At 35.9% G+C, this 20,439-nt stretch overlaps 3 protein-coding genes across 3 annotated transcripts in view; 2 read left to right on the forward strand and 1 right to left on the reverse strand.

Moving 5' to 3' along the window:
* The window catches only part of LOC137250791 (uncharacterized), a 373,639-nt gene extending 363,455 nt beyond the window's left edge, over window positions 1–10,184 (forward strand). The window contains exon 5 of the transcript XR_010953065.1: window positions 10,166–10,184. The gene's annotated coding sequence lies outside the window, so the exon portion shown is untranslated. The remainder of the gene's footprint in view (window positions 1–10,165) is intronic.
* Window positions 1–20,439, forward strand: part of LOC137250787 (uncharacterized) — an 865,562-nt gene that overhangs the window by 22,594 nt on the left and 822,529 nt on the right. The gene's annotated exons all lie outside the window — the stretch shown is intronic.
* On the reverse strand, window positions 561–18,654 carry spidey (hydroxysteroid 17-beta dehydrogenase 12 spidey). The gene is made up of 5 exons (XM_067784287.1): window positions 18,204–18,654; window positions 17,957–18,003; window positions 3,579–3,654; window positions 3,141–3,481; window positions 561–1,052 (listed from the first exon to the last, which is right to left on the reverse strand). The coding sequence occupies exons 1-5, from the start codon at window positions 18,355–18,357 to the stop codon at window positions 717–719; spliced, it is 954 nt and encodes a 317-aa protein (XP_067640388.1). The 5' UTR covers window positions 18,358–18,654; the 3' UTR covers window positions 561–716.

A 20,439-nucleotide genomic window follows, 5' to 3' on the forward strand; every position in this document is an offset into this window, starting at 1 on the left:
TTTCAGCTAAAGTTTTAGTTGGGTTCCTCACCGATCCACATGCTGGGACTTATATGTTATTATTAGCCAAAATTTTAAGATTCTAAAGTGTAACTATGTTTTGCAACAGTTTTCTGATAGCGTCATCCTGATAAATTATTGTCGTATGTTATTAGTGCTCATATGTAACATACGACATTATTTTATCCAGTCGACAATATGCAAATGTAAATTTTGTGTGTGTTTGTTTGTTTTTTTTTATTTATTTATTTTATGTATGCAAGAACTTTTAATAATTTTAATTTCTTTATTTAATCCTATTAAACATTGTATTTGCGAGAGACACATCTTACCACTTTCCCCCCCACATCTACTTACTTTTTGTTTGCATGCGGTGAAAGTGGGTGGTTGTGAGTCGGTACGAAGGTATCACCTGTACCATTTTTATGAAAATTCTCATATATTTGTAAAGCCGTGACCAAAGTTTCACGTTGATATCTCTACTGGAAGTATTTTTGGCCACCAACTCCAAATAAGACCGACCAGTGTGCTATGTAGAAGAAATTTAGTAGCTTTATCCATTTCATTAATTAATATATTTATTTTCATTGAAAAAATAGAGTTTTGGTTTAATTTTTCATATATGGTATATGACGCTTCGAATTAAGATTATGAAAATAATATAACAACATATCATTAACTGATCTATTCTAAACATAAGTTCATTCGTCACGTCCTTATTTATTTTGCTGCGAACTACGCAAGGCGCGTTTGCGTATATTCAACAATTGTTTCAAGAATAAACTGGCAATGAAGGGCTCACAAATCAAATCGATGGCCAATTTCGCCAAAGACTGTTGTACGGAATGTGGCCAATAGGCGGCAGTTTGCACGCAGTATCCCAACATTCCAAGTGATGCAGCGACATAAGTATCTGGTGATGGAATCAAAAAGCTCGTCCTTCTAATTTTGCTCATCTTGGTTGCTACTAGCCCAGGCTGGACACATTGTACTATAATACCCTTGGAGCGATACTCCGATTGAATGTCAGAGCTGAATTTGTCAACGAAAGCCTGTGAATAGAAAAAAAAAGTTATAATTTAAGTTGCACTGCTCAAATATAAGAAACTATATATGCGCTTTTTAAAAAAGGAAAAGCGAGTCTCGGTGTGTCATGTCTTTCGAATGAAGAAGAAATTAATGCTCAAAATCCCGTTCCCGAATCCCTACATCATATGATATTAATGGATTTAAACTGGCTACGCAATCTAAAATACGAGATTTAGGAGTAATTTTTGACTCCAAGTTTATGTTTCATGATCTTATAGATCATGCAATTGCTAAATGATACGTAATGCAAACGTCTTTATACCCCGTTACAGTACTGATTTTACTGACCCATACACTCTAAAACCTCTTTACATCTCGATGTTTCGTTCCACGTTAGAATAGGCTGTGTTTATATGGATACCATTTCACGATTGCCATATAAAGAGGCTAGAATGGGTGCAAAAAACCTTCATAAAATTTGCTCTGTGCAGATTAAACTTTGAAGAGCCTATTCCGTCATATAATACTAGATGTCTCTTATTAACCTGAAGACGTTGGATAACAGAATAATCTTGCTTTCGTTCTTTTTCTACAGAGGAACCTTAGAAGTAATGATTTGTTTTTTATTGAATGCGTGAGGATTAACTATGCATATTATGCTCCTCTCATCAGAACCTTAAGAGAGTTTAATTTGTTTTCAAACTCTTTGAATATAGATTCCTCAATTGAAAAATCTACATTTAATTTAGGTAGGTAATAGTGGCTGCCCCATGGGCACACATAGGCCAGTATCAGTTGGCCCGTTGTGGTACCGCAGAAAGACACCATTAGCCCTCCTCTTCGAACCATTTCGAGGACCTGATAAAAGCTACCAAGTCAGCTCAGGAAGGGAACTCCCAGACAGCGTTGTCTGGGCCACTTAAGGTCGGGCAGTATCAGATGAGGTGCATCACCGTTTCCTCTTCCTCGTCTTCTTTACAACTTCTGCAGCATCGTCGAAAGGGCGCTCCTAGCCTTTCCGCATGCCGTCCGATGAGGCGGTGCCCAGTCAGAACTCCTAAAAGTGAGGAGATTTTGTCCCTGCTTAGCGTATACACGTGACGGGATCTCTTAGTATCCCATTTAGGCCAGGATTGCTTTGATGATCTACATCCCGGGGTTAGTAGCCATCTTTCGTTGGATTGACTGTAGGTATACTCTTTTAGCATTAGCTTGCAAGTGATAAAATGCATACCTAGGCGTTCTTTGTCAGGAAGAATCTGTCTGGTCGTACCGTGCCTAGCAAGTCCGTCTGCAGCGCAGTTTCCCTCTATGTCCCTGTGTCCTGGGACCCATGTGAGGTGAACGCGGTTCTGCTCCTGAAGAGATCGGCGACAGTTTAGTGTCAATTGAATGAATACGAACCAATAGATTTTATTGCCGAAAATAACGATTTCCTTGCCGGTATTTTGTGTGCCTATTTGTGTGCTGTAATGATCAGCTATTCTGAAAGAAAGTTGGAGATTTGGGTCCTTTGAAAAGACGCCCCCTCCAACCCTACCGTTCAGCTTGGAACCGTCGGTGAATATGGAAATGCTGCCTGTGGTATCCAGGAACACGCCCGGCTCCACCCAATCTTCCCTGCTGGCAATTTTTACTATAAAGTTGCTGCCCGCAACTGTTGTGTTCGCACACCAGTCTGTACTTCGTGGAAGGAAGTCGTAGTTACACAGTATGCTGCCGTGACCTGGAGGCTTAGTGCTCCAACTGGACGATTCTCACCAAATTTAAATTACAATTAAGTGAATTTTCAACTTAAACAATTGTTTTGTAAATATATTTAATTCGTTATGTAGTCTGTAAGAAACCTTGTATTTCAAAGATTGCTATATTTAAATAAATAAATAAAAGCAGCCCCTTTTAAAAATCGATCTGTTAAGTGCACGGAAAAAAAGAGGAGATTATCGTTGGTAGTTCAACTAATTTTGGGTTTACGTCAGTCAGAATCGTGGTCCGTCGCTTAACCGCGTGAATGCCAAGCGACATTTACGAAAGGGGTACTTGTTGCCATATTTGAGATCAAATGCAGGAAAATAATCTTTAAACAGAACCACACACAATCAAACATTTACCTTGGAGCTGCTATACAAAGTCACTAATGGACTCGGTATAACTCCGGCTGTTGAAGAGACATTTATAATAACACCTTTCTTTCTATTCACCATAGTGGGCAAAATTAAGGCAGTCATATGAGTGAGAGAATTTATATTGGCTGCTACTATATCCACTAGGAATTTGGGATCCTGTTCATATCGATCAATGAAATATTCTGGATGCGGATAGGAAATACCGACATTGTTAACGAGGACACCAATGTCAAGTCCGGCGATGCCTTTTTTAATTTTATCATATATTTCTACATTGTCCGTAAAATCAATATCGATGATTTTCACTTCGACACTAAAGCTTTCGGCTGGAGAGTGTAAAAGTGAAATGAGAATATGATTAGGTAAGATGATTAGATAGACTATAAATATATTATAGATAAAGAATAAAAAATTAATACTTACTAAACTCATTTGCCACAGCTTCCAATTTCGACAGAGAACGACTGATAAGCACCAAGTTAAATCCCTTTTTAGCGAGCTGAATAAGGGACAAAATCAGAAATTAAAATAATACTGGTTAGTTATTACCATGATTTCAATGTAAAAGTTGAAAGTAAAAGTCAGAACTAATTTTCGATGTTTTCTTATTTGGCATCATTCCAAAAGGCTTTCGCAACTGGTTTCACGGTTACTTGACACTTTTGGGCTGTTTATTATGATAGCTTTGATATCTTAGTTCGAGATCTATCCAGAGCCGTTCCGGGATAAGTCTCAGGGATATATTGGTAATATATTGGGGACATTTGCGGTTTCCTAACGGATTCAATGAATGGATTATTTTGAAAACAAATGATTTTTAGGTAGGCTACATAAAATACATTTTAGACAAGTGGGTTCGGTGCTGTTTATAGGTGAGACTTTTTTGTGTACTTAGTCATATTATTGGATTTGAATGTCAGAACACATTGAAATTCGGTCCCAAGATGCGCTTATCGACTTTTTAATGCGTGGGATAGATACTAAGTTGTACCGAATGAATTCTATAAACGATCCCCAAACAAACTTTAAATAGTCCAGAATTTATTACTCATCTGCCTTGCAGATGCCATTCGGAGTCAGCATAAAGCACGTAGGTTCTGTCCCGCCAATTTGTAGGGAAAATTAAGAGGAGTACGACGCAGATTGGAAGAGATGCTCGGCCTAAAATCTCTTCGGAGGTTATCGCGTCTTAAATTTTTTCTTTTTTTATTCTAGAGAACGAGTATCCAATATTGACACCGTATCGAATTAATTTAACATTATATTTAAAAAACCCCTTTACGGAGTTAATATAAATGTGATAATTTGGCTCTGTTAGAGGTTCTTCAACATTATTGGGCATAGATGAGCACCTTCGGCAGGGCGGACATAGTATAGTATTTTTGTTGCTATTTCAAATTTCTGTATTAACAAAACATGATAATAATTGTTTAGTAATAATAATTACTAAACGTGTTAAGCTCATGAATCTTTACTAAATATGTAAAAATTAATAAGCGATTAAATATCCAACAGCAATTTAGTGATAACCTTAGCACTATTTGGCTAATACAAATTATGCTAAATTACAATGATGAGCCGCTGATAACTTTTAAGTCATAGGTCAATTTGCCACCTTTATCTTAACTCACGATAGTTTGTTGTAATAATCCCGCAAAAAATCGTGCGACTTATTCTTAAAGAGAGTGGTCTGCAATTGATCCCTATTGTCTATATTGGGGTGTGGTTGATACCCTCTACTTCTTTTTGGGACTGGTAAATTTAAAGTTTATGTAGCTAACTTTAAGAAACAATAGAAGAAAAAATAAAAAAAAACGCATCATTTTAATCCAGAGTTAGATATTCAGATAATTATTTGAAGAAAATGTGACTTAAGAAAATTATTCAGAAATAATTTATCCATGAATAAATTATCGTTAATTAAATTTTTTATAAATAATTTTCCAATTGAAAATTTGGTTTCTTTTCTTGGTTATTTTTCATTCTAATAGCGAACAAAATAAAACTATTTGCTAGTGAAATAAAACTTCTTTCTTAAAAAAAAAACTATCTGTATTCGTAAATAACCCAATTTTGCCCAAAATTGCCCATACCGAGCCCAAAATACTAGTGCCTTTTTGTATTATAGTAGAACGAGCCGGACCCGTGCCCATCTTGCGCAACCAATATAAAAGTCTCTCATCAAATATCAACGGAAATCAGCTGTTCTATCAATCAATTAAAATCTGGCGTATGGTAGCTACTGTCAGTAATGCAGTGCAAATATTCACAATAGTGCCATAGTACAAATAGATTTCTTTGTGTGCTCACAATCGTTTATTTTTAACAAATTATTTTAATAAAATATAGCTAAACAAATGCACTACGACCAAAATTGCCCAAAGTTCGCTAATAGCCCGCATCTCCATCTTTACAACCAAAACTTTATTTATAGATTTGGATTCCACTTTTTTTTTACCAGCACGTAAAAATGGCAATTAGAAATAATATATGTATATGATGATGATTTGATGATTTGATTTTATGGTTTATGGTATTTGTGGTATATTTCTTCAAACATGCTCCTTGGGAACACTTCATTGAGTTGTATGTCCATCCATTAGAAGAAACATCGGTAAAAGTCAAAATTTATGAAATTACAAATCGTTTTATTTGTAATTTTTTTTGCATGTTTTCATGAAAATTCTTTAAAATCTTTAGAAATATATAAATTAGTTGTTTGACAATAACTTAGCACTCCTGATATACATACATAGGCCCCTGAATTGTATGTTTTTTTTACTAAAATTACTAAAGATGAGAAACAAAAACAATGCAGACATGACAGGTTCGAAATCATAGCATATACATACATCGATAGCAAACCTCGTGAATTGCCTTATTGTATTAGAGTAAAAAATAAAAAATAAAATCGGTTACAGTTCCCGTAAGGGACCCGCCTGACTCTACTCTTACCGGTATAAAGTGGACCATCCAACATTACTCATTCAAGCATAAGCAGGTACAATTGGTCTCTCTAAAGGACATGTACGAACAAAGTGGACTCCTCAAACCCATATAAAAAGATCAAAACTATATCGCACACTTATCGAAATTTTCGCAAGGCGACTCATACCGGATTCATCCTAAGCAAATTGCTTTTCTTGCAGCTAAATTACCATATATATATGGGGCTATTCACGACACAAGTGGGAAAACTTGAAAAGTGATGTAAATATTTTCGACACCCTGTATCATCGCAATCCGTTTATATTTTGGTCACTCCTGTTGCACAAGTGATATACCATACAATGATAACATGTTCACCAACTTTGGTGGATTTTGGAGATAGTCATACGCATTATGTATAGATCCGATTACGAACTCAAAGATATAGGGAAATATTTTTTACACAGCTGTACTTGTTTACAAAGTATTGTAACGAATTTCAGGAAATTCCTCTTATTTGAAACCCTCTGCTAACGTTCGAATCGCTAAACTGTTGAATAAATAACTCCAATATTCAATAATGCAAAATGGTCTTTATTAGACTACTTTGAGAGTACTTTACAATAATGCTTATACTTCACAACCAATGACGTGCTAAAATCAAAACTGATTAGTCATGCCTCAGCTTGCGTTGCTTTTATACTCTCGGTTTCCTCGTTCACCCATTTCTCCTAAGGTCTTCGCGAACTTCATGCTTGGTTACCAGCCATATACATGTATATTTGTAGTTTGGAGCCATATGCGTGTGTATATGTGAGTATTACTTCGGCTGATGATTACATGTGTTTGTTAGTATCTCTTCGTTGCTTTGTATATATGTGTGTAAATGATGATTGATTTGTTTAGAGTGGCAGCTTGGCTTTATTGTTGTTGTGCCTTCATTTTTATTGAGGCTAATAGCAGACAATAACCACGTCGAATTTTTCGAAAATTAGATAATTTATTAATAAATATTTTCACTATTTTTATTTTGTTTGTATATCACTAAGGAAGAAAAAGAAGTGGAAATAATCGAGAACTGTGACAATAATCATAACATCGCATTTCTAGTATTATTCGAATCGTTTCACAGTCGAATTTTAACCTAGTTCTCTAACCTAGTTTTCGATTCGAAAAGCATTAGAGAACTACATTAGAATTCTGATGTAAAACTAAAATATTTCTCTAACGTTAGAAACTGTGCTGGGCAGTAGCTCCCAAAAAATGTGTCTGCCAAATCAAAAAGCCGATATCACTGTAACTAAAGAAGGTATACAGGTTGGACTGTGGTGAAAGAATGAGCGAAATTCACCTTGCCGATAGTGGGCGTGGCAATGCTCTCTTTAGAGTACAAAATTTATATTATTTTCGAAGGGGATAACATACGTGGATTCAAAGAAATGGTTATTTATCATTAAATGAATTCTAAAAAATGATTAAATTAAACCGGAAGTTTTAATGATTTACAAATATTATTTAAAGGTCTGGCACTCTTTTTAAAATTTTACTGAATTTCATACTGTTAAAGTGTTTGTATCATAAACACTTGTAGTGCATATAGCCCGTTTGAAATGCATTCGCGAGTGTAAGGTGCGCATGCTCAAAATGCATCTGTCATTCATTATTCGTTTGTTGAAACTTTTGCATTGTCAGCATATTTACGTAAGATTTTTGTTATATTGATACCTACTATTTGTTCTGAAATTGTAAATTTTTTTTTAGCCGAATCATTTCTAATGGGCCTTTAGTAAACTCGCACGTGAACTTGACATTGAATGTTTTTTTCTATTGGAGAGATTGGCAAACATCATTAGTAATTCTTTGTTGTTGTCAATATTGACCTTCTTATTTGTAGATGTAAAATAAATATTGAATTGCATTTTGTGTTTGCACTTGTGTGTTTTTGCTTGTAATATAGCTGAGATGCATTAGGATTGAATGAGGTACATTTAGGAAAAGAGCCAAGTTTTCACAGATCTGACGGGAAATAATAATAGGAGTGTACAGAGTTGAACCAGAAGTAAGATGCTTTTTCTTGAGGAGCCGTACTGGTATACATATGTTTCATCTGTATCCCAATGTAATAAGTGGAATCATGCAAAGTGCCCGGATAAAGCTTAGATAGCTATATACATATATTGAGCTCGTAACGATGCCGAATGGGGTAATGAAAGGCTGACCTACAAATATGACGATATTTATCTCACCCAAACGTCAAACATGATTTCCCATACTTCCAAAATACAGGTACCTTTCAAAACGTTCACAAACATACCGAAAAGCTATTGGTTTATTATTAGCTTTATATCGATAGCGAACTATTATCGTCAAGTTATCGGTTTGTTGTCGGCATGTTATTGCCGAGTAATTGGCTTCATATCGATGAGTTACAGATACGTCACTTCATATCGAAGCTTTATCGGTATTTGTTTCATAACAAACCGATAAGTCGTCGTTATCAAATCGGTAACACACTTAAAACAACTTGGTAACACTCTGATAAGAGTCGACAACATATCGCCAACTGAACGATAAGTAATCGATCAACTTCGATAGATAATCGATAAATTTTCGATAATAAATCAATAATTTTTCGATTACAAAATCGATACATTTTTAATAACAAATCGATAGCTCTTTAAAAAATTAAATATTTCGATAACACGCCAATTACTAAGTGGTAGCACTCAGATATGAAATAGATAAGTTCTTGATAAAAAATCGATTACTTTTCGCTATATCTATATACCTTTCCAAAGGCAATACGTAGATATCAAAAGCGAGCAGGCTAAAGGCCTTTACACTAGGATGAAGTATGAATGTTGGAGATTTCGAGTTCAATACTCAGCTCCCGAGAAGCTGGCTGATGAAGAAGTGAAATTCAGAAACATGTCCTAGTAACCATCGCTGTTTGTAAACTTTGTAATTTTTCTCTAATCTCAATAACAAAAACAATTTTATAAAGCAATATGAGCATGTCTCAATAATTAAATACATACAGTTATATACGTTTCCGGTAACACGCTGATAACAAACTGCCATAACAAATCGATAGCTTTTCGATATCATACCCTAACTTTCGATAAATAATATATGAATATTAGTTAAAATATCGCTAAATTTTCGATCAAAAATCGTCTATATATATTCGATAACCTTTACTATCTATAGCAAAACTGTAACACTTCGATAACAAATCGATAGCTCGTCTATTCCTCTTCGATACCAAACCTTAAACAAACATTTCGTTTAATTCACTTTCCCTTTTGTCCGGTCCTTGCTTTGCCCTGCCTCAATTTCCTGCCTCATTTCGCTGGTATTAACTCTATAAGTAATATTGTTCTCACATTTGCTACAGTGTAGTGACTACAGTTACGCTTACATTCTGGATACCACATACGGCGTGCAGAGGAATTTATACATTAAGAAAGTAAGGAAGGCTAAGTTCGGGTGTAACCGAACGTTACATACTCAGCTGAGAGCTTAGCTGCGTTGTTTTCGTAGGGTTTCATATACGTTTTGCAAATATCGACCAAATTGAAGACCAAGGGTGACGTTTTTTGGAACGCTTTTCCTTCAACCTTTGTCAAATAAGGGAAAATCACCATGTAGGAAAATGAACCTAGGGTAGCCCTGGAATGTGTTTGTATGATATGGGTATCAAGTGAAAGATATTAGCTGTATTTCGTTGCTAACTAGTACAATTAAAACACTAGCTAGCTTACCGAATTGCATGGAAAGCAACAATAAAAAGTAATCGAGTTGAGTTGGCTAAGCGCTTTCAGTTGAAACCGCTTAGGTAATTGTCGACCTGATTGATAGTGTTGTATAGTGTTGCATATTCAAAAATATGGCACTATTGTGAACGAGCGAATGAAATGAACATACGAATGTGCAGATAAACAAAAATAACAGCGTGGCGGCAGGGTGACATACATTCAAACAAACACACGCATTTCATGTATTTTGTTTTTGTAATTCTCTGGTTGAGTGTCAAAAACATACTGCGCTAGAAGTAGAAATGTCATAGCAGCGAAAAAAAGTAACAATTAGCTGATAAACCTCCACCATCTGTATGGTTTTGGCATAATGAAACTGTTTATCTAGTTGAAGCGTTTTCTTCAAGTGGGCCTTTGTTCTATAGAGGGCGCCTTTTCGAGATATCGCCATAAAGGTGGACCAGGGGTGATTCTATAATGTGTTTGTACGATATGGTTATCGAATTAAAGGTATTAATGAGGGCTTTAAAAGGGAGTGGCCCTTAGTTGTATATGTGAAGGCGTTTTGGGGATATCGACCAAAATGTGGGCCAGGGTGACCCAGAACATCATCTGTCGGGTACCGCTAATTTATTTATATATGTAATACCACGAACAGTATTCCCGCGATGATGCCAAGGGCTTTTGATTTCGCCCTGCAGAAGTTTTTCATTTTCTTCTACTTAATATGGTAGGTGCCACACCCAATTTACAAAGTTTTTTCTAAATTTATATTTTGAGTCAAAAAATCAATCCAATCACCATTTTTCATCCCTTTTTTCGTATTTGGTATAGCATTGGAATAGCATTTTTTTTTTATTTTTCGAAACTGGGCGTGGCTTCAACCTATTTCGCTCATTTGAACAGAAAACAGTTATCGTCATAGAAGCTATGCCCTTACCAAGTTGCACATGGATTGGTTAATTTTTGTTCGACGTATGGCATGAAAAATATTCTAGATAAACTAAATGAAAAAGGGCGGAGCCACGCTCATTTTGAAATTTTCTTTTATTTTTGCATTTTGTTGCACCATATCATTACTGGAGTTGAATGTCTACATAATTTACTTATTTACTGTAAAGATATTAAATTTTTTGTTAAAATTTGATTTTTAAATTTTTTTTTAAAAAGTCGGCGTGTTCGTCAAACCTTTTTTTCTAATTTTTATTTAGAACACATATAGTAATAGGAGTAACGTTCCTGCCAAATTTCATCATGATATCTTCAACGATTGCTAAGTTACAGATTGCAAAACTTTTAAATTACCTTCTTTTAAAAGTGGGCGGTAGTACGCCCATTGTCCAAAATTTTTTAATTTTCTTTTCTGCGTCATAAGGTCAACCCACCTACCAAGTTTTATCGCTTTATCCGTCTTTGGTAATGAATTATCGCACTTTTTCGGTTTTTCGAAATTTTCGATATCGAAAAAGTGGGCGTGGTTATTGTCCGATTTCGTTCATTTTAAATACTTACTTACTTAATTGACGCTTAACCGTTTAAACGGTCATTTTAAATAGCGATATGAGTAGTTTATGCCATTACGCCGTTGCGGGGTACCGTTATGCGAACAAAATTAATATACTCTGTGAGCTCTGCTCAGCTGAGTATAAAAACTGTGTACAAACTTAGGCAATGATATCTTAATTTTTGATGATCTGAGATCTTTTTCGAATGAAAAATTTGATATATGGATTTCCATCCACATTTCTTTATACCATTACGTAATATACTGTGCACCAGTACAGCTGGGTATAAAATAATTGTTAATTGCTCACATCAGAATCGTTCACCCTAATGTGAATGCATAGCCACACAAAATTAAGTATGTTTTTTATTATGCATTTTGAATTCGGCCCATCGCAAGCGTTTGCAACTGATTAAACAAATTCAGTCAGCAATATAAATTGATGAATTATATACTTTTTCGCGACACATTTACGAGTACCGAGTATGCGCTTGCAGTGCAAATAAATGTGAAATTTAAAATAAACAGGCGAAGTCCACTACCTGGAGCAGCGCGTTTTCGCTGACTCGCCGATGCGCTCGATCGTTTGTCAACAATAACGTATTGATTCGTATTCATGAGCGCTTATTTAGTACTAGTTTGAATAATTCTTTTTTTATAAAATTTTAGCTTTCGTTGAACTTGTAGGTCTAGGTACTTTGTTATTTTAATCACGTAAGAGTGATTGGGTGGTAAGTATATTTGGTGTTGTTGCTGCAATTGTGTGTTTACACATTTGCGTTGGGTGTAGCTTGTGAGTTCAAAATATTCAAATCTATTAAAAAGTGTAAGGAAGTCGAGATATGATTGAAAATGAATATTTTATACCCAGTTGTGAGTGTTGACAATATCAGCTTAGTATACATACATACATATTTACATTAATTGAATCTAATGGAGTGTGGTTGTGCCCCTAGGGAAGAAAACCCAGTCGGGAGTTCACACAGAATGACAAGATTTGCGACCTCGTTGATGCATTCTTTCCAAAGTCTGTAATATATTGAGGCTACTAAGGAGCGTTGAAATTAAGCTCACTGCAAAAAGGGAGGGGTGCTTGTCCGGCTACTCCTACCTACTTTGCGTGATAGCTACCTGAGGTTTGCAGTTTCTTGCAAGCGTCCATTTGTTAGATAAATGTGTAGTTATTAGTCCCGTACCTTGGTTGTTCGTTTGGCTCGAATGGCAACTCTATTTTCTGGTGACTATAGCCAAAATTTAAAATGAAGTTTTGCAATATATGGCATTTCAGAGCTTACCCATTGACAGAAGTTGTGCATTCGGTATACTTTTATGATAAACTAGAAAAGGCATGATTACTGCCCGTGCTTTCAAAATCATGTCTGGCAGGAGGGACACGTTAGTCCTATAGTAGGTAAGGTCCAACAGTAAGAAGGTTGGCGTGTGCCTAAAATGGGGGACAAAGCGGATAAGTTCTACGGTATACAGTGCTGATCTGGAAATAAAAGAAGCCTACAAGTTGCCAGCTTACTGTAGTTCAGCCGGATGTTGTAGCCGTGATCAAAGCAATAGAAACTTATTAATAGGCGTTTAACCGTTAAGCTCGCACTGCTCATAATTACATCTAGTTCGGTACTTGCTGTCGTCAACGCGTTGAGATCCGTAAATCTCTCGAATAATTATTCTCTTGAACACACCCAGAGCCGTCTCATCAGATGTTGGCTGGGCCTATTGTCTTGCGCAATATAGCAGGACGGGTACGATAAGTGACTTGTATGCAAAGAGAGGACTTTACTTTTTAATTGCCTACCCAGTCCAATGTAGTATTTGTTGGCAAGAGTGACTCTGCGCTGGACTTCTAGGCTGTCGTTGTTGTTTAAGTTAAGGCTGTCTCTATTTAGGAGGACTGTAATTATTCCCTCAATATTTTTTAGTAATCTCTAGACATCGGTTACCACGTTGCCGTTTTCGTTCTTACAGGAGCTTTATCCGAGCTTTAAACTCTCTGTTTCGAATTTTTGTGTGCAATTTGCGGGCATAATTTCTGATGGCTAGCAGCTGCTCAAGCTCGTCGCACTGGTGTCTTTCTGCCTTTGCATTTTTCTTCCTGTAAAGGCGTTCACACACTCTTCTCGTTGCGTACAAGTTATTTTTTTTTTCGTAGCTAGGATAGGTCCTAGAAAGCTTTCAGTATTTGCCAAGAGGACTGAGATATTTTTTAAAATAGTAAAAATTCTTTTTTAGTATGTATGTAGTTTGTATATTTTTAGCATTTATGACATAGTTTCAATCAAGAAACCCGCAAACTCCGCTCTTCCGGCCATTGAAAATTCGTTTTGCAGAACGAAGGTATTGTTGGGCCGATTAAAAATCGCGTCCAATTTATAGAATGCATCAATTTTCTCTTCTAAAACAAAATAAATGTAGGGCGCGATAACCTCCGAAGAGATCTAAGGCCGAGCTTCTCTTCCAGTTTGAGTCGTGCTCCTATTTTTTTCCTACAAATTGGAGGGATGGGACCTACTAGTTTAATGCCGACTCCGAACGGCATGAGTTTTCACTGAGAGCTTTTCATGGCAGAAATATACTCGCAGTGCTTGCCAAACACTACCGAGGGGCGACCCCGCTTAGAAAAATTTTCTTCCAATTGAAACAACTACTTTCTAAAGTTTTTGATTTTGCTTTTTCCAGGGCGTGAACCCAGGATCTTCAGTGTGGTAGGCGGAGCACGCTACCATCACACCACGGCGGCCGCCTTCTACATATATAAAAACAAATGTTGTTCCTGCGTGATATAAAGAAAATTTCGGCGGAAAATATTCTAAAAATTCAAAACGATTTTTAAACTACCCTGTTGGAAATGTATGTATGCAACATAAGTATTTCAGAGATGAGTTGGAACTGTGTATGCATGCCAGAATTAACGAACGATAATTTCTTTTTAACACCTGTAGCTTCTCAGGGAGCATGCATACCCTATACCAATTTTGGAACTACTTCTGTACGCTCAGGCCTGTATAATCGCCGAAACCATACATACATCTATGTATATGCATGACTCATGCGTACAAAAGCACTAATTCTGCATTTATGAACCAGTATTATTTGAGAAAAATAAAAATATATAATACAACTATCAGTCATAACATCAGCAGACATGATGGCAACTTGATGATATTTCAATTTCATGGACAATTATTATCTACACAAATCCCATTTTCCTGTCAAAGCTTCTCACAAATCAATAACGAATCAAAGATCAATAACGACGAACTATCGTGAGGTCAAAAGGTTGGTGGTGTTTTTCGATTAACGATATATGTATTCCCAGTTGATCCATCACCAATTAGTCATTTCCGATAATGGGATATGAATAGATTTTATGGGTTATGAAAATTAATTTTCAGTTTCGAGCTTATGGGATGTTCCATCGTCACGGGTGGGACATTTGTACGCAATATTACATCTTTGTTGACGCATTCTGATAAAGCCAGCTAAGGATTTGAGGTTCTAATAGATAGGTCGAGACATTTACCATTGAAACAGTACTCTTATGTAGAAAAGCTCACAATATATTAGTAAACATGCAAATTATAATAAGTGTTATAATTGTCACGGGTGGGACAAAAAATACGCTATCCAATAATGAAGCTTTAACTTATAAAAGTTCTGCAAATGTATTGAAGTAGCTTGTATTGTTTAAATACTTCTAGATAAACGAACATTTCAGCAATAGTATAACAGTAGTTCATTTATCTTAAATGATTTAATTTATATAATATAAAATCAATTATCAGTTCTAAGGCGTATTAGCAATTGCCTACTCATTTCTAACAACAGTTACTGCATCCTTTCACGGGTGGGACAAACTTTATTGCTAAATAATATCATTTAAACGAGTTTCTAACATTGTGTATCAAATCTCAAAAAAAAAAAGAACGAATTTTAAAATTTATAACAACTTTTGCCTTTTTTGTCAGGGGGGGGGGGGGGGGGGGGGAGGGACAAAGCTAAATGGATCTAATAGTAATAATATAGGGCCTATATAATTTGGTATTTTAATCAGCTCCATTAAACAATTATAAGTTAATGCAGTTATTGTTCTTATTAATCACTCGAATGCTAAATCACAAATTTGTAGACAGCTTTTTCAAAACAAACTTTTTCTACCTAATTGAAATAGTTCAATCAGCACTTTACTTTAAGAGGAAAATAAAGGCGCTGAAATGCATTTAAAAATAAATTTAATATTTTTCGGTTGACTGAAGGTTTTTTACAAAATTTCTATCCACATCGTTTTCAGTATTACAAAAAAAATCTTCACTTTCTCATGCAACCTTCCTTATGAAGATTTACAGGGCCTTGAAAAAGGACTTATGTGAAACAAGTAAGGAAGTCTAAGTTTGGGTGAAACCGAACATTACATACCCAGCTGTACACTTGAAATGCTGTTGTTGTTTGTTTTGTGTGCTTAATAGTGTTACAAGGCTGCTCAATAATACGTATATATATGGTTCTATTCCGAACTAATTTTTCTTCAAGTTATGGCACCCGAAACATAGCAAAATGCTTGTCAAAAAAAGGGACGATGCCACGCCCATTTTTTAAAATTTGAAGTTTTTGCTATTTATTGTTATAAATCCACTTGGGAAATGAAATACCATTGATAAAAAGCTCTTTTTTGCAAAGATATAGCTTATTTTATTCGTTCACGACCCTTCTAAAAATATTTTATATAAAAGTGGGCGTGGTCCTTAATCGATTTCGTTAATTTTTCTCCAAAGCATTCCTTATAGTACAGGCAACCTCTCTGCACAATTTTGTTACGATAGGTTTAACGATTTTTGATTTTTGATTAATAATATTTGTAAAATTGATTTTATCACAAGTGGGCGGTACCAAGCCCATTTTAAAATTGTTTTTCTAATTTTTATGAAAAGTCTCAATATCAGCCCACACGTCAAATTTCAATATTCTAGGTATATTATTTACTACATATTCAGGTTTTTTGTGTTTTCCAAAATGTTATATATAAAAAGTGGGCGTGATTATCATCAGATACCAATCTATTCTGGGTCCAGGTAAGCTCGTGTACCAAATTTGGTGAAGATATATTTACTCAAGTTATCGTATTAACGTACAGACGGACGGACGGACATGGCTAAATAAAATTTGTTTTTGATACTGATGATTTTGATATATCGAAGTCTATATCTATCTCGATTTCTTTATACCTGTGTACAAGTACAGCTGGGTATAAAAATGTTGAAATTATTAACATGGTTAAAACAGGTCAATTCGGAGTGGTTAAATAATGAAATGCGGTATAAATTATGTTGTTTCGAAAGATACATATACACAGTATTTCTGCACTGGAATTCCCTAACTTCCTGATCGATATATTGGCGAGTCGCTAAATATTACGATTTCGCTTTTCAGTTGTCACTTTTTATCGATATTCGTTTAACTTCGATCAGATATTAATGGTTAATTATAGCAGATAATTTTAAAATTGTGAAAGGCACGAGCGCAGCGTTTTAAATTTATAATAATAATGATCCTCGTTAGCCATGGTATCATAAGCAAAAAGTTGTTAGTCAAAATCTCGACAAACCGCATCCTTAAAAGACCAAGAACTAATTGAGTTGCTCATATGGCCCCCTCTGGGTGAGTACTGGAAATAATATTTAATAGATTATACAGATAAGTAGGTATTAAATTGGGAAACTTGGTAGTATGCATATAAACAAAATTTTACATTTTCGACTGGGTGTGCATTAGACTGGGTCGATTTATTAACCGATATCGCGTCATCGATTTTTCGATAGGATTTGGGCTCAGGAAAAAAAGTTCCACTACGCATACCCAAAAAAATAATTCTCGAGCCTGCGAAATTTAATTTTTTTGACTTTGATTTTTAAGGTTTTTTTCATGACCTACTAAAAAATTTTCATTTGATTGTAAAATTTTCATGTATACCCGGTCCGATCCGTTGTCGATAACAGTTTTTGACAAAAAACAAAAAAAAAAAAAAAATATTTTTCAAAGTCGAAAAAAAGTAAAAAAAAAATGAAATTTCGCAGGCTCGAAAATTATTTTTTTGAGTATGCGTAGTGGAACTTTTTTCCTGAGCCCAAATCCTATAAAAAAATCGATGGCGCGATATCGGTTAACTTTCGTCCATACATAAATGTAATAGAATTTGGAAAATAAAATAAATAAATGTAAGGCGTCATAACCTCTGAAAAGATTTTAGGCCGATCTTCTCTTCCTTCTCTTCGTATTTGCGTCGTGCTCCTTTTAATTTTTTACTACAAATTGGCGCGATGGCACCTATTTGTATAATGTCGACTCCGTACGGCATCTGCAAGGCAGATGAGTTTTCACTGAGAGCATTTCATGGCAGAAATACACTCGGAGTGCTCGCCAAACACTGTCGAGTGGCGACTCCGCTTAGAAAGATTTTCTTGTAATTGAAAAAACTTGTTTCTAAGATTTTGATTTTGCTTTGACCGGGGCGTGTACCCAGGATCTTCAGTGTGACGCTACCATCACACCACGGCGGCCACCATATAATTTGTAACTATTCCAAATATTATGTATATTTAACATACCGCTTTGGCGTAAGCTTTTCCAATACCGTCCGTTGCACCGGTGATCACTATAAAAAACATCTGATTATTAAAGTAATTGATAAGGGGCTGCAATAAAAGCTAATATTGTTATCACTATATGTATATATGTACATACGTATGTATGCAGAAAAATAAATCACGTTATATTTTGGTTTTATTGGTGTGTAATATAATAATAAATAAATCAAATTCAATCTCTTTACTGCCACTAATAAACAGAACTAACCAGCCCAACCGCCCATACAACGTACGTCAACTTTTGGTCCAAGGAATTTCGGTCCAATAATATTCATATATAACCATGGCACAATATCGTGAATAAATTTATAGGCAATGAAAAAAAGGCCAAGACAGCCACAGCAGGATAAAGCGGAGGTCATTTTTGACTAAATTCTTTAGGATTTTGTGCGTCGAAGGGATTTGTATGATTTATTCTTTGCTTTCAATTATTATTCACTATGCTTTTTCACTTTTCAACGCTCGATAGGATTTTTTGTACATGCGCGTTCCACCGAGTTCAATACCGTAATGCCGTGTGCTCTGCTGCAGCTTTGGCTGCTCGGAAAAAATCGATGACACTGAGAAAATAGTGAAATGGCATGAGCGTAGGCAGAAAAATTTGTTTGTCATTTTTATAATATTTGCTTGTTTTATTATTTTCTATTCGAAACTCTTGTATAAGCTCATAAGTTCTTTTTCTGTGTACACATGTATGCAGATCCGCATACGTGGGAGATAATCAATCAAAACTTTATTGTACACTTCATACGCGATCTACTATCCCATTCAATATGTATGTATTGGTTTTCCATTTTTACCCAATTTGCCAAATGACTTTTAATCGCCGACGGTCTACGTCAATCTTCAGAAAATCTTACTTCTCTAAAGCATTGCCAAATCCTCAGTAGTAGACGGCACATACTAGAAGTTTGTAATCCCTTTTGAAGAGCTTTGTGACGGACGAACCCTTATGACTGTCATCAGATTGGAATCCACTGCCAGAGCAACGATAACATTTCAGGAGGAAACTTCAAGGACATTCGCGCGATTTATTTAAGGGCCACTAAGGCTAACGAAAAAGTGAAGCTACGGAATAGGACTAAACATCAATTCAATTAAAATGCTCTCTCACTTTTCACTTAGGGAAGAACCGACATGGAATGGGTGCATTTGTAGGTTGTCCGGAATTGTTATTAAGAAAGCATAATGCCACTGGCATTATAGAGTATGGACATATAGCGAAACTCTAACGACCGCATTACTTGCACAAAAAAAAACTCATAAAGGATGACACTAACATAACATTTTTTAGAAAACATAATTTTCAATTAAAACTATTTTTTTAAAGAGGGGTCACCGCTCAGCAGTGTGTTTGTTGAACACGCCCAGTGTATTACTGCTTCTCAAGGCAAATGTATCTGCCTGAAGATGCGGTTCGGAGTCGGGACAAAACATGCACGTCCAAGTTTGTAGGAAAAATCAAAAAGTAGCACGACGTAAATTGGAAGAGCAGCTCTGCCAAATCTCCTCCGAGGTATATGGCGCCGTGTATTTATTTAAATAAATAAATAAATATAAGGCGCGATAACCTGGGAAGAGTTTTTAGGCCGAGCTTCTTTTCCAATTTGCGTTGTGCTCCTTTTTAATTTATCCTACAAATTGGCAGGACGAGACCTACTTGTTTTATGCCAACTCCGAACGGCATCTGCAAGGCAGATGAGTTTTCACTGAGAGCTTTTCATGGCAGAATACACTCGGAGTGGTTGCTAAACACTGCCGAGGGGCGAACCCGCTTAGAAATATTTTCTTCTAATTGAAAAATCTTGTTTCTAAAATGTTTGATGTTGCTTTGCCCAGGGCGTGAACCCAGGATCCTCGGTCTGGTAGGCGGAGCACGCTACCAATACTCCAATTCCACGCAAAGGGACTTTGACATATATAAAGCGAGTCCACTGGTAGAACAATGACTGCAAATACTAGCAACCATACCAAAGGTAGATCTGAATATCTAGAACATATGGAAAAGTATTAAAAACCGAAAAAGGATCTGGTTCAAAATCAAGGAAGGCAAACCTTATTGCTAGAAAAAGGTTCTGAAAAAGTGGATCGCCGAACCGCCCACCGAATCAAGCGATGAATGTGGACAACATGTGGTAGACTTTCTGTACCTTGCCCGAACCAACAGAGAAGCTTTTCCGGTTTTCCACATACATAGCATACAAGGCCACAACGCGAAGAAGAGCTTAAGGCACCAGGAATTTATGGAATATTACGCGGAAGTAATAAGGCTGATTGTCAGTAGCAGCCCGGAGCTGTGGATGCGCTTGTACAGCAAATGCCTGGAAGCAATGTTTTTTTTGTCTTGTGCTAATCCGGAACTCAGGCTCCACATGGTCTTTCCGTCCACCGAAAATAATAGTAGGGGCTTTGTCCCACCAACAAAAATGGCTTACCTAAAGGTC

The sequence above is a fragment of the Eurosta solidaginis genome, chromosome 4 (assembly GCF_040869045.1).
Source record: "Eurosta solidaginis isolate ZX-2024a chromosome 4, ASM4086904v1, whole genome shotgun sequence".
Classification (NCBI taxonomy): Eukaryota; Metazoa; Arthropoda; class Insecta; order Diptera; family Tephritidae; genus Eurosta; species Eurosta solidaginis.

Bases quoted from the DNA above. Each gene is read 5' to 3' on its own strand.
- spidey (XM_067784287.1), bottom strand. From the start codon at position 18,357: ATGACCTCCGCTTTATCCTGCTGTGGCTGTCTTGGCCTTTTTTTCATT. The intron at 3,655-17,956 runs GTATGTTAAATA...TCCCTTATTCAG, and splicing joins GAAAAGCTTACGCCAAAGCG to CTCGCTAAAAAGGGATTTAA. The intron at 3,482-3,578 runs GTAAGTATTAAT...TACACTCTCCAG, and splicing joins AGCTGTGGCAAATGAGTTTA to CCGAAAGCTTTAGTGTCGAA.